Source organism: Rattus rattus, chromosome 1 (genome assembly GCF_011064425.1).
Source record: "Rattus rattus isolate New Zealand chromosome 1, Rrattus_CSIRO_v1, whole genome shotgun sequence".
NCBI classification, from domain to species: Eukaryota; Metazoa; Chordata; class Mammalia; order Rodentia; family Muridae; genus Rattus; species Rattus rattus.
This window is the reverse complement of record NC_046154.1, coordinates 194,486,535-194,501,818: the sequence shown is the minus strand read 5'-3', so window position 1 is coordinate 194,501,818 and position 15,284 is coordinate 194,486,535. Positions and strand designations below refer to the sequence as shown.

Below are 15,284 nucleotides of genomic sequence, written 5' to 3'. Positions count from 1 at the left end.
CCTTTGGGGTTAACCGTCTAGATGTAAACAAACCCTTCTCACAACTTCTTGAATTACTTTCTGGGGAAAGTATTTTTAAGGACCATCATGGAAAATTTCTGGTTGCCAGACTACATGTTGAAAAAAAGAAAGTGTCAGCCAGGCTGTGGTGGTGCACATCTTTAATCCCAGTGCTCAGGGGGCAGAGGCAGGTGGATTTGTGAGTTTGAGGCCAGAGTGGTCCATAGGGCAAGTTCCAGGAAAGCCAGGGTTACTGTCTTGAAAAACCAACCACCAACCAACCAACCAACCAACCAATCAAACAAGTCAACCAAACAAAAAAACAAACAAACAAGCAAACAAACAAACAAAACAAAACAAAAAAACCCAACCAACCAACCAACCAACCAAAACCAACCAGCTTACCAACAAATAAAAAAATCCATCTAACGTTAAATGGGACCACTGAGATGGCAGAGTTCAATCCCTGGAATCTACATGATTATAAAAAGACAAAGGACTTCTGCAAGTTGTCCTCTCACATCCCCATACTTGTGCACACGAATGAATACTCATGAGAACACACACAGAGGTAAGTAGGTAGATAAGCAAATGTAAAAGAAAGAGTTAAAAATGCAGCCGGGAATGTAGCTAGGCGGTTTAGCTTAGCATATGTGTGACCATGTGTTCTCTCTTCAACACTGTCAACCCAAAACAACGCAACAATTAAAAAAAAACCTTACTGAAAGTGAAAGTACTATGTCTTCAGAAAATCGACAACGTGCTTTGAAAAGCAAGCGCATGTGAGGACACCAGAACCGGCTGGACAGAAGGCCAGGCAAGCCCCCAGCCTGAAAGCGAGGACTTCACCAACACTTTTGGATAAATGACTTTCCACCTCTACAACCCACCTGCGCATGAGGGAATCAAGAATCTCTCTAGCTATTGAAGAGTTATTGTAATGATGGAATGGTGGAAACATGGACAGCCGCCTGGAACACTGGCTGGCAGAGTCATTACTCAACACATGTGAACTCTGCTCAAGATGAAATGACTGTAGTGACTTGTGATCCTCCTCTGTGTGCTAACTCCCATCGCCTTTCTCCAAGAAACCTAGACGGAAACTATCCTTGTATTCTCTGCTGTCTACTTGGAGTAATTTTCCACTCTGCCTGTGATGCCTCTGTGGCTATGGGGCAGCCTGACTTTGAGTGAGGTCCCACAGTGATAGCCCAGCAAATAGGCTGTTTGGACTATGCTCTCTTGACACCGAGCTCTGCCCAGTTAAAGTTCCTTCTGTTCCTCCATTGCCACAGCTCTGTGGTCTTTCCGTGTTTTATTTTCTCTACATATTCTCTATTTCTTGTTCCACCTCTACCTGGTGAATTCGGCCTCTCTCTAGGTTTCAATTTACATGCTACTTCTTTCAAGAAGCCCCCTTGTTTTGGGTCATATGCCTCTGACATGAATTCAGTGACATTCACTTCCCTTTCACACCCAAAATACAACTGTCAACAATACTACCTTCCACCCAAGCCCTAGGAGGACAGAGATCACTTTTTTTTCCTGAGTATTGTTAGCTGAATGAATGAAAAGAACCAAGGGAAATGTGTACCTGAATCCAAGTCCAGCCACCTTAAATTAAATCACGGATTCAACCCAACCCCCGTTGGTATACTATGGTCCTCTCATCCTGTCTGAAACCCAAGATAAGAGAAACAAGCCGTACTTGTCCTCACAGACCCAGAAATTGGTTTGCTGTAGGTTTTCCAGGAATCCCCGCTCACGGTCTTGACACTGAACTGATAGGACCTCCCTGGGCGAAGCCCATTCACAATTCGTCCTTCTGATTTTTTGCTGCTGTAGGGGTTGAAGACAGTAAGCGCATCTCCAGGGAGCCACTGCAGCTCAAAGTCATTGTAGTCTGTCCAGTCCGGGGGTCCCTTCCAGGTGATGGCCAAGGAGGTGTTGGCAACGTCGGCGAATGACAAAAGACTGGGAGGACTTGGGGCTATACGTAAAATGGAAAAAAAAATCACACAATCAGATTTGTGACATAACATAGAGTCAGAACACAGAGTGACATCAGATCCACTTTAATGTATGGAGAGATAACATGATAAAGTAGATGTGGATACTCTGTTGCATAGTAACTACCATGAATAAGGCACTCTAACATCTCATAGCTTTTTGTTTTTTGTTTTTTTAAACCAGGGTGCTACTGGGCATGAATATGCCCTGAATGGGTTATGTGTATAGCGAAATATTCCACCATATTTGGAAGCAGTAGGGCTGTGGTTCAGAGACAATTCTGTCCAGTTTTAGATAATCTTGTAGACTGGTGCCAAGGTGTGATACAGATATATCTGTGTGCACCCAAGGTGTAACAGCATTCAGGAGAGACTAGTCAGAGAAGGACTCAGAGAAGGAGTGTGCCATTATCCTCACTTTTCTCAGACACGAGAGCGGAGGCTGAGATTCACCATGGTGTTCCTTGCTTCATGTAGGCGAGTGACAGCACACAAATTAAAAACCTAGTGTTTCTAACACAAAGCGGATCTTGGTTTATCGTATCATTGTATGTGTGCATTATATGCGGGCATACGCACCGTGTGTGTGTGTGTGTGTGGTGTGTGTGTGTGTGTGTGTGTGTGTGTGTGTGAATGTAGAGAGATAAAGAGACAGAAAGAAAGGGAGAAGAAGGGAGAGAGAGAGAGAGAGAGAGAGAGAGAGAGAGAGAGAGAGAGAGGGAGAGGGAGAGAGAGAGAGAGAGAGAGAGTCTACATCCCATGGTGCATGTGTGAAGGTCAGAGGACAACCTTGGGTGTTAGTCTTTGCATTCTTCCTTGATTGGGTCAAAGCCTCTTTGTTGTCCGCCCCGTGTGAGGCAGTCTGGCTGGCTCACAAGCTTCCCAAGTTCCCAACTCCCATCATGCCTTAGGAGCCTACTAGCATTACAGACATGCTTCCATGATCTACTTTATTTGGGTCCTGGGGATTTAAACTTCTCTCCTTATGCTTGAGCATCAAGTGCTTTACCCCCAAACCATATTATCATTATCAACTGGCCTTCTTACCTGTTCTGCCCTCCCCTGTGACTTTATTGTTGAGGTCCCCACTGTGAGTCACCACATACAGGGTGTATTTCCTTCCAGGAACGAGACCCTGGAAACGCCACTCTGTCACATCCTTCTCTCTCCAGTTCTCCTTCTTCGTGCCGTTAGGATTGTAGAGAATCAGCTCATAGAAGTCAAAGTCCCCAGAGGCCGGGCTCCAGCTGAACCAAAGGCTGTCTGTCATGTTTCGATTGGATCCTTTGAGATGGTTCACGGCGGCTGGGACTGGAGGGGAGAGACACTCACACTGAGAACAAGACGGGAACACCCCCGTGTGACCCACTGGTGGGAATCTGAGCTGTGCTGGGCGCACGGTTTGGTTGCATGCATGTGGTCTCAGTTCTTGCTGATGGTTCGGACTGCTCATGTTGGGCTCATGTAATGGGTACTAGAATGAGGCAGCAGGTGGCAGTTCTTCACGATGGAATATTTAGCAACTGTTAATGCCGGCCAGCAGTGTGCTAGGTAGATGCTACAACACCCAGAAAAGGGTTTCAGCTTCTCCTAGCCTGACTGACCTCTCTGACAGCCACAGTCCTGTAACCACCCTGAGTCTTCTCCTGCCCTCTTTACCTTCAGGGCCTCAGTTATACCATTTTCTTTCTTATCAAAGTCTGTATGGGCACAACCTCAATTTAGGAAAAGATGCAGTCAGAGTCCTTTCTACTATGATATAAATCAATCACAACACTACCTGTTCCATAGTTATTTATTTAAGCTGGTATTCTTTGGATAATGAAGATTTGTTGGGAACTCCCCATCCTCCTGCCCCCTAATGTGGAATCGTTCTATGTAGCTCAAATCCCTAAACTCATCCTGCTCTCTCTGCAGCCTTCTGAGTGTTGGGGTTGAAGGCATGCACCACTATGCATACACATATCTTTCATTTTCTGTTTATTAATGTTTAATGTTTTCCTAACCAAGTGTGGTGATAACAGTCATAAGATCTTGGCAATGCTATTGGTGGTCAGAGCTTGTCATGGCTTTTTCTGTTCTTTTGGTGGGCAAGTAGACACTTTCCATCGAATGTCCTTAGTGTAATTTCTTTTTTTTTTTTTTTTCTTTTTTTCAGAGCTGGGGACCGAACCCAGGGCCTTGCACTTGCTAGGCAAATACTCTACCACTGAGCTAAATCCCCAACCCCTTAGTGTAATTTCTTAACACTCCTCTCCCCTTCTGGCCTCAGCTGAAATGTCCTCTGTCTAAAGGACTATCTTGTTCTGCTAAGCCATGATCTGGACATGCTCACTTCGTGGAATTTAAGTTGTGTCAGTGTCATCTCCCTTTAATATCTTCTCGTCCAACTCTGGTGGTTTGAATATGCTTAGTCCACAGGCAGTGGTACTGTTAAGAGGTGTGGCCTTGTTGGAGGAAGTGTGTCACCGTGGGGGTGGGCTTTGAAGCCCCTCTCAGTGCAGAAGAATCAACCTTCCCCCAGCTGACTTCTGATCAAGATGCCAGAACTCCCAGCTCCTTCTCCAGCATAATGGCTGCCTGGAGGCTGCCATACTTCCTGCCATGATGATAATGGACTGAACCTCTGAACTTGTACGCCAGCCCCAGTTAAATGTTAGACAGTTATTAGAGTTGTCTTGGTTATGGTGTCTGTTCTCAGCAATGGATTTATAAGACTTGCATTGGTCATGGTGTCTGTTCTCAGCAATGGATTTATAAGACTTGCATTGGTCATGGTGTCTGTTCTTAGCAATGAATTTATAAGACTTGCATTGGTCATGGTGTCTGTTCTCAGCAATGGATTTATAAGACTTGCATTGGTCATGGTGTCTGTTCTCAGCAATGGATTTATAAGACTTGCATTGGTCATGGTGTCTTTCCTCAGCAATGGAAACCCTATGACACCCACCCTCTTCCCTCCTCTATCATGGGTCTTTCTAAAGTCAGGAGCTTTCTTGGTCTTTCCATTTTCTAGGAGTCATGTGCCTGGCACCTTGATACACTGAAAAGCAATTGTCAAATGACAAAGTTGGAAAAATTCAACTTATTTGCAGCCTGGAGAGATTTTTATATCCCATTTTCCTGCAACTCTTGTTCATTTTAGCTAGAGCTGTTTCCAACATGCAGCGTCAGTGTGAGCATGCAGACATGACTTGTGTGTGTGTGTGTGTGTGTGTGTGTGTGTGTGTGTGTGTATGTGTGTGTGTGTGCATGTGTGTATGTGTGTGTGTGTGTATGTGTGTGTGTGTGTGTGTGTGTGTGTGTGTGTGTGTGTGTGTGTGTGTGTGTGTGTGTGTGTGTGTGTGTGTGTGTGTGTGTGTGTGTGTGTGTGTGTGTGTGATTTGTAGATTTGTAGTTGACCTTCTGTGGACCTACCCTGACCTTAGTCTATTCCTTGTAGAAATTGCTGGGCACACTTTTACTAGAGCCATGATGGTCCACTACCCTATTTTGAATAATTTGCTGGCAAGTAGAGGAATTGGGTTAAGTTTTCATGAACCCCATCAGATAACTAAATAGAGCCAAAGGAACAGAAGCTACTAGAAAAAAGTAGATGTAACTCATACCTAGTCTAGGTTAAGGTCAAAGCTTCAAGGTCACACTCTGGACAGAATTGGAAAGGATGAGCAGTCAAGGCTGAGCCGGTGGATACTTGACACCTCCCTTGCAATTCATTACTGTTGGGCCTGGGCCTTACCTGTTCTGCCGAATATAAAGGACTCGTTGGACAGCTCCCCACTGTGAGTAACAATCACCATCTTGTACATTCGGCCTTGTAGCAAGTTCTGGAACGAGAAGCTCTGAACTAGCGGGCCCACTTGAGCTCGTTCCTGAAGAGTTTTGTCTGGGTTGTATAAGAAGATGTTGTACCAGCTGAGTTCACCCTCCGAGGCAGTCCAGCTGAAGGACAGGTGTCTACTGGAGTTCTCTGTGATCCTCAGATTGGTGACAGCTGCTGGGACTTGAAAGAGTCAAGGAGTAAGAGAATGGGTCAGCATTTTGCCGTGTCCCTGACACATCCTAGGATCAACACCTCGGTGAACACTTTCAACCCCAAACACATCATCCCCGCCTTTTAAAGATATGTTGCCTTCCAATAGATGCAAACAGTAGCCTCCTGGTATGGATTTCCCTGTAAGACCTCGGTGACAGCCCTTGCCAGCTGATGTTTTTGGCTCTGATTTTTTCAGGTCTGTCTGTGGCCCAGACGAATATTTATTTATGTGCTTTTGTGGAGACTAAGAGCAGCGGCTCTCAGCCTGTGGGTTGCGACCCCCGCAGGGGCCACAGATCAGATATCCTAAATATGAAATGTTTACATTACCAATCACAACAGTAGCAAAATTACAGTTATGAAATAGCAACAAAAACAATTTTATGGTCAGGGGCATCACAACATGAGGAATTGTATTAAAGAGCCAAAGTATTAGGAAGGTTGGGAACTCCTGCCTTAGGGCATCATGGCCAAATTCTGGTCTCTGTGTTCTGTCTGCAGAACGAGGAGCACTGATTGAGAACAGAGAGCCATGCTCACAAATCTCATGGCTAGCAGCAGAACTATGTTCCAATGAAGTGGAGTTTCATTAAATTTAAGGCCTGTGGATCTGAAGATATGTATGGTGGCTAAGAAGTCCTTCATCCCTGGTAGCTGTGGGGTCAAGTACAAGCCCATCCATTGTGTTCAGGGTGAGTGTTATGCCCATCACTTGTGAGGGTTTCTGCTGTGAGGTCCTTTTGTCACTGAACACCCATCAGTAAATCTTACTCCCTGCCTGCAACAACCCACAGAAACACAGAGCCCCTAAAGTAAAGAAACGGGATGTTTGTACATTACTGATGCTGAAATGTGTAATTTAAAAATGGCCCACAAAAGAACAAGAAAGGACTATGGGAAATTATCATCGCAAATACTTTTTAGATAATAGATCCAAGACAGATGTATGATTAGATAGTTCTTCAGGGGAGGTTGGATATGGTTGGCTTTTGTGTGAGGGTTACTGTGTGCTTGGTTTTACTCCCAGATGGGACTTTTTTTTTTTTTTTCACATAATTCTAGCTAGCCAAGATCTAAGACATGGCTTGATGTGTGCAAACAAGTATTTTTTTTTTCTGATGCCAATTAAATTAGAGATCAAAAGGCCACCTCTGAGTGCTAACTGCCACCTCACGTATGATTATTAGACTGCAGAGGGGGGAAGAGCAGATGGACAGACAGGGAAAAGCTAACGGCAGTAGAAACTGGATTGAAGGGTATGAGAAATAAAAACAACAGGGGAAACCCAAGTCATTCTAAAGACGTCACCGAGTGTGGTTTTGCGTTGCTGTTTAGACCAGCATTTTTCCCGATGGCTATTAAAGCCAAGCATCTTTTTCTACCATAAGGTTATTGGCCATGTGAATTCAATGAGAACTCTTTGCTGCACATAGTGGTGCATGCTTGAAATCTCGGCTCTCAGGAGGCTGTGGTAAGAGGATTATTACCCATGGTTTGAAGCTATTCTGGTCTACATTACGGGCTCCTGGCTAGCAAGAGCTTTAGGAAGATGGAGAACCACTGCTCTAGATCTCAGTGGAAAGCTCTCTGCTTTCCTCTCATTCAGTACGATGTTGGTCACATGTTCCTTATATGTGGCTTGTATTATGCTTCTTCTAGATCCAATTTACTCACTTTTTAAAAAACTCATGAAGATGTTTGAATGGTCCTGGATGCTTGTTTTATGTTCTGGAGACATATTTACATATATTGAACTATCCTAGCATCCAAGGGGTAAATCTTGTGTGCATACTGTTCAGTTAGAATTGCTAGTGTCCGCTAAGAAGTTCCACATCTTTACTCATTAGGGATTTTACTCCATAATCCACTCTTCTTATTATATCCTTATCTGGCTGTGATATCAGAGTAGCGCTGCCCTTGTAAAATGATCTTGGGTGAATTCTCTTTGCTTCAGACTTTTGGAATAGTTTGAGAAGAGCTGATTTTAGTTCTTCCTGGATGGTTTTAGGGGGGGTCACAGATGAGGAAACAACAGAGAACTATAGAGGCAGAAAACCTCAGCACTGGCCTCCATTAGGTTGAGGTAGCCCTCGTATGGCCGAGGGGCAAGGCAAGTGGTAACTGCTGTGTTGGGGCTCACTTGAAGTCCTGGCACAAGAGTCCTCAAAAGTTGGAGCGAGCAGAAGATCAGAGAAACAAATATAGAGGTTGAAATGGCATCAGTACTGGACCACTTCTATGAGTCAAGGGATGTGAGAAAGACAAGGGATGGATTTCTCCCTGAGGAACCTAGAAACCATGTTTACCTATGTTATAAAACACATTAAATGTGTTATCAGGTGGCAACCTGGTATCTTATTTCAGCTCCAGTTTCTAACTTTGAGGTTTATATGCTAACACATTTGCACCGTTTCAAATGGTCAAGTCTGTAGCAAAGTCAGCTTCAGCCGTAGTCAACTATTAGTGCCGATTTTGATGACAAATCAGAATGGAGTACTGTGGGCAAGCCTCCATGGGCTGCCTGACCCACGTGGCAGTGTGAAGTCAGGGTGAATGTGACTACTGTGTCAAGAGCTATGCATCTTCTCCCAGCATGGCCTCTCTCTCACTCTATCGCGTCTACAGCATGGAGGGCGAAGGACGCAGCTGGTCTGAGGAAGTTGTTTTACTTACCTGTTCGGCCTTCAGTCTCCACTTCCTTACTAAAGAGGCCTCCGCTGACCGTTAGGATCTGCATCTTGTATTTCTTGCCTGGCGTTAGATCTTCAAACTTGTGCTGTTTTGCGGTCGCTGGCTCTGACGTGTTGCTCAGAAGAACTCCATTCTCACTTAGAAGCAGGATATCATATCTTTCTGCCACACCAAGGGCTTTCTGCCAGCTCACTGTTAAGGAGTTACTGCTGTACGCATTGTCTGCAACGACCCCATGGACAGACGCTGGAACTTCAAAGAAAAGGAGAAGCAAGAAAACTCAGGCTCGGCCACTTAGGACAAAGCACCCAACTGAGGAAAAAAAAAATCTCTAAAAATCATAGTGCACAACTACACTTTCCTCCCCTAAAGATAATTTTGAAGGAAATGAAATTTTGAAATGTGCATAGTTAGGAAGACTTCTGTCTATAAATACAATTTGAAATGCCCTCTTAGCAAGTATACATTTTTCCCAATTGCAATTATTATTATTTTTTTAATCTCTACTAAGACAAACACACAAAGCAAAGATGAGAAACGCTCTTGAAATTCATGAAACGCACATACCTAGGTAGTTTAAAATTAGGATCTCACCAGTTAGCTAAGCCCCACTCGAGGTCCCACTGCAGAGAACTGTGGAACACTCTGGGTCTTCACCAGTGCGCTTACCTGTCTGCCCAAGCACATCTATCTGGTTTCTCAGGGACCCACTGACAGAAACGATGGCAATCCTGTAGGAGGCGCCGGCCTCTAGCCTGTGGAAAGTGTGTTCCGAGACGTGCTTGGGGAGAGTCTGAGAGTCGACCTTCTCATTCTGCCTGAACGCAGACACCACGTACGAGTCAACATCTCCGCCACCAGGGCTCCAGGTTACCGTCAGCCTATCTGTGGCTCCGTTGGCCGAAATGTGAATATTTTTGACCGTGCTGGGAACTGAAAGAGGAAAGAAACTTAAAACCATCACTTAAGAAATGAACCGTGGGGATACTCAGGGTTCCCGAGGTCGGTGGTGGGTGTGGCTTGGTGCTGGAGTACCTGCCTATCATGTAAGACCTTGGTTTCCATCCCAAGTGACTCCTAGGCCATGCTTTTTAACGTGTTATCGCTTACTGAAAGATTGCACGTGAGAAAAGATTGCCTGTTTCCCCCTAACTCTTCCACCCAAGCAGACGTTAAGGGGAGAAAGTTTAGGGTGAACAAAGAGAAACGAAACCAGTAGCTATGTACTGAGAGCTGGTTAGACCGCTTCTATCCAAGCCCTGGTTTTCTTATTCCTTGCTATGTGATAACAGGGAAACTATTTAACCTCCATATATTTCTCCATAAGAAAAAAAGGATGCCGGTGATGATAATAAGAATAAGTCGTAGGGTTGGGTAGATTGGGCAGAGATGCTCTGCTGTAGGGCTGTCCCCAAGAAGCTGTCAACCTGCGTAATTAAATAATTACACAGCTCCTTAAAGACTCCCAAAGGACGGACTCCCCATCAGGAGAGCTATGCATCGAATATTTAACACAGTCCCTGTGCCCCAGAAGCCCCAGCTAGGTGTGTCCACTCAGTGTTATTTCTCTGAAAGGTCCCTTGCCACCTCGGTGTACTTTTATTAACGTACTTTTATTGATCCTTCTTGGCAATGCTATTATCACGATCAGGACAAACTTTCTGCTTCTTGCCGTCTCTCATTTGTCCAGGTCTTAATCTAAACACTTGCACTATCAAACATCTTAAGCGCAACACTGCGTCTGTCCACCCGGGCTCAAGAAAGTACTTCCATTTACCCGTGAGGCCTTCGATGAAGGCTGACTGCTGGACGTCGCCGCTGATGGTCAGGACGAGGATTTTGTAATGGCGCCCCGGTGTGAGTGCACTGAACTGATACTCAGTTGCTGTGTTCACCAGGTAAATAGGAGGGAAGACTTTCATGTCATTGAAGAGCAGCTGGACCTCGTACTGGTCCACATCCCCATTGGCTCTTGACCAAGTCACGTGGAGATCCTCCGTACTCCTGTTGAGAAGCGTGAGGTTCTTCACAGGCTCCGGGACTGGAGAGAGGAAGGAGAAGGTATTTCAGGACCAGGCCTGATCAGGTTTACCTACACAATCTATAAATCACGCTCAAGGAACTGCCAAACACATCCCTCCCCCTGCAAAACCTCAGTTGCTTCATGCATAATTAAACACGAAAAATCGAAAGCAACTACTTAAATTGAGATTGTTTTTCCCTGACATAAATCTTACATGTTACATGTTTCGGAGAATATAATTATAAAATGAGTTACGATCTCAGTCAGAAGATAAAACAAGATGTCTAGAACTTTGTTGCATCGATGCAAGAAGACAGAGAAGAAAAATGAAGTGCTTGTTTTCCTTCCTCCCTCACTGTACTTGCTTTTATCTACCAATAAACGACCTATAATTGTCTGTCATGAACGAGGCAAGCCGCAGGTGAGAGTTATTGGGACTATAAGTGACTAATCAGGAAACAGAGAAAACCCAGGGTTTACGTGAAGATGCTCAATGGCCTTCCTGTCCAGCTACCCACATGTCCGCCCACACCCACTTACTTGTTCTCCCCGTCCCTTGTTCACTGGCTTCATATTGTCCACTCTTTGTAGTGACGGTGATGCTGTACAGGCGTCCGGGGACGAGCCGAGCAAACACACACTCATTTTCTGACTTGGGGATGCTTTTGGTTTGAATGAAGCTGTCTCTGTTTTTGATGGTGACCTCATAGTGGTCAAAGTCTCCAGTGGCATGGACCCAGGACACCTTTAAGTAGTCACTTCTGGCAGAGTTGCTAACACTTATTCCCTGGACTTTGTCAGGCACTGAAAAGAGAGAAGTAAAGCTTCCGTGACTCGGGGAGAGCAGTTGTTCACAGATGACACAGATGCCCGAGACAGTAAAATGAAGACACTACTTTTTATCATATGCCTTTAAAAGATAAACCTCAGACCTCCACACCAGGAGGGGAAAGATGGTTATGTTACTTAAAATGATCTTTTGAGAAAAAAACCCAACAAACCCGTATTCTAATCTAACAAATGACAAACAGATGTATCTTATAAGATGGAATATTAACCATAATGACCAGCACCTAATACGAAAGATGGTGCTGATATTAATGATCACAGCACACTTTGCTTACTCAAGTTATCAAGAAAAGTACAATAAAAGGAAAAAGGTAAACATGTATACAAATGTATGAGCACAGATATAAACATGTATGAGTGCATATATAAACATGTATGAGCACATATGTAAACATGAATGAGTGCATATATAAACATGTATGAGTAAATATATAAATATGTATGTGTGAATATATAAACATGTATGAATATATACATAAAATGTACGAGTACATATGTAAACATGTATGAGTACATATATAAACATGTATGAGCACATATGTAAACATGAATGAGTGCATATATAAACATGTATGAGTAAATATATAAATATGTATGTGTGAATATATAAACATGTATGAATATATACATAAAAATGTATGAGTACATATGTAAACATGTATGAGTGCATATATAAACATGTATGAGCACATATGTAAACATGAATGAGTGCATATATAAACATGTATGAGTAAATATATAAATATGTATGTGTAAATATATAAACATGTATAAATATATACATAAAAATGTATGAGTACATATGTAAACATGTATGAGTGCATATATAAACATGTATGAGCACAAATGTAAACATGAATGAGTGCATATATAAACATGTATGAGCACAAATGTAAACATGAATGAGTGCATATATAAACATGTATGAGTAAATATATAAATATGTATGTGTGAATATATAAACATGCATGAATATATACATAAAAATGTATGAGTACATATGTAAACATGTATGAGTGCATATATAAACATGTATGAGTGCATATATAAAGAGATGTTCTGAGTTACTAGTCATGAAAGAATCTTAAATTCAGACCCCAATGCAATGGTATTTTGCATTTCTTTGGCAAAACATAAAACAGACACAGGGAGCTATGAGAGAGTGTCTATCATGTCCTTCCACAGAGGTCAGGTAATGAACTGTTGTACATATACAATGAGATATTACACACACACACTTCTCACTATTAATTCTTATTAACTCAAAACACAAACATTTGGGGATCTTGCTTTTAATATCAAAATATGAACTGCGAGTGGATCTAAGCAACATAGTGATAACTGCGAAAATTCAAGTCCCTGAAAGATTACCTACTTCTTACAAGCATAAAATGACTTCTTATGTTAAAACAACTGAAAAATTAAAACCCTATTATGGCCGGACTGCACATAAGTCAGGCAATGCAAGGAAGAGAGGAGTCTGACGAGTAGAGAAGTTGGCTATCGTGGGATGGATTAGTCAGCCAGGCACCATGTGACTGATACGGATCGTTGTCAAAGTCCTAGTTAGCTTTTATTTTAGGCAGTTTCTCATGCCATTTTAAATTTGTAAAAATTACTAGCTAGATGCCTAGAAAAATCAAAGTGTCAATTGATGCATGCTTTTTTGAAGCAAAAATTATGACTAACGCTATTTTGTAAACCTGAGGCTCCTTCTAGTAGATATATAAACGAATGACTCCATAGGCTGACGTTTTTTCCTTCTCCAGGAGCGAGAAAATGGATTTTACCAGGAACACTGCAAAATGAAGCAGTTCTGATATTAAGGATGGTCTAGTTTTCAATTTAGGGCTGAATTTTGATTCAGTAATAAATTACAAGTTTTCTCTCTCTTGTGTGTGTGGAGTGTATATACATATTACACGGCATATGGAGTGTGTATGTGTGGTGTGTGAGTGTGTATATGTGTGTGTGTGTGTGGTATGTGTGGGTTCATGTGGTGTGTATGTGGTATGTATGTGAGTATGAATGTGTGTGTGTAGTGTATATACATATTACATGGCATATGGAATATGTATGTGTGGTATGTGAGTGTGTATATGTGAGTATGTATATGGTGGCATGTGTGTGAGTATGTGTGTATGTGTGAGTGCATGTGGTGTGTATGTATGTGGTATGTATGTGAGAGTGTGAGTGTGTTTGTGTATGTGTGAGTGCATGTGGTGTGTATGTATGTGGTATGTATGTGAGAGTGTGAGTGTGTTTGTGTATGTGTGAGTGCATGTGGTATATATGTATGTGGTATGTATGTGAGTGTGTGTGTGTATGTGTGTATGTATGTGTGAGTGCATGTGGTGTGTATGTAGGTGGTATGTATGTGAGTGAGTGAGTGTGTGTGTGTAGTGTATATACATATTACACGGCATATGGAGTGTGTATGTGTGGTGTGTGAATGGGTATATATGTGAGTGTGTGTATGTGGCATGTGTATGAGTGTGAGTGTGTGTGTGTGTATGTGTGTGTGCATGTGTGTGTGCATGTAAACAGAGAGTCTGAGACTGACATCTTCCTTGATTGTTCTTTTCCTTAGTTTCTGGGAAAGGTTCAGTTTTCTAACCAAACCTAGATCTCGTCGGTGCTGATGGGCTGTCTGGCCAATGGTCTCTTAGCTGTTTGTCTGTCTTCCCCAGCCCAGACCCAATGTGCTACTGGTACAGATGTGAGTCACCATGCCAGGCTTCTATGTGGGTGCTGGGGATCCACACTTAGGCCCCCATGCTTGTGTGGCAGCCATTGTATTGACTGAGCTCTCTCCCTGGCTACAGGGTCTGTTTCTAGCTGACGAGGACCAGCCATGGATACCCACAGGAAGAAGCATTGCAGGGAGCTCCATACTTGATCCAGAGCACTAAGCCCCGGCTCCAATTAGCTGTCTTTTTTAGCTCCTTTGAACACCTCTAGGCCTGTAGGAGTTTGGTTTACGTCACAGGATGTCTGCTCTGGCATATGCCAAGCCCGTGTCCTTTTCTTCTACTTTCTCCCAAATCAAAACAGCCAGAAACCCATCATTTTGGCACCTAGACTCTATTTTCCCAGGAGGCTTTTACACAGGCTGCAATATTAATATCTCTTGTTGGATTACATTCACGGACCAGGTTTACATTAGAATGTGGTACATCACAGGTCTGGAACAAAACCAGGTCTTTACCTGAAACCAATTACAGCTCTGTTAGTATTTAGCCACCGCAGAGATGGGAAATCCTGAAATGGCACTGTGCGTGCGGACCACGAATGGTCAGTGATCTAAGCCATTTACTGAAGGCAGAGCAATTACTGTAGGAAGAAGTAGCCAGGTCAATAAGGGGCTCTCCAGGTGGGGCTGGAAGTCATTTGTGAGAACCGCTTTAATGCACGGCGGGCGGACGTGACACAGGATTAGAAACGTTGGTCTGCTCACCCAAATGGAGGAGAGCGTTCGCAAAGTTAAGGAGCCTTGAGACACTCGGCCCAAATCAGCAGGACAACAGCTCAGACACGGGTTCTCGGTTAGAGCCATTGGCCTCTGTCAGTCAAGTACCAAATCCGAGTTCACGCTGGGGAAAGAGTCACGATGCTGCTTTGAGCAGAAAATAGCTTTTCTCGCACTTGGGGAAATCTTAGCAAAAGGCCCTGCCAT

The 15,284-nt window shown here is 43.4% G+C and overlaps 1 protein-coding gene across 1 annotated transcript in view; it reads right to left on the bottom strand.

Moving 5' to 3' along the window:
• Positions 1-15,284, bottom strand: part of Ptprb (protein tyrosine phosphatase receptor type B) — a 101,696-nt gene that overhangs the window by 32,997 nt on the left and 53,415 nt on the right. The window contains exons 12-18 of the mRNA XM_032912622.1: positions 11,300-11,563; positions 10,514-10,777; positions 9,406-9,669; positions 8,719-8,988; positions 5,749-6,012; positions 3,057-3,320; positions 1,709-1,990 (exon numbers count right to left, since the gene is read on the bottom strand). Of these exons, the coding sequence (XP_032768513.1) occupies positions 1,709-1,990; positions 3,057-3,320; positions 5,749-6,012; positions 8,719-8,988; positions 9,406-9,669; positions 10,514-10,777; positions 11,300-11,563 (1,872 nt within the window). The remainder of the gene's footprint in view (positions 1-1,708; positions 1,991-3,056; positions 3,321-5,748; positions 6,013-8,718; positions 8,989-9,405; positions 9,670-10,513; positions 10,778-11,299; positions 11,564-15,284) is intronic.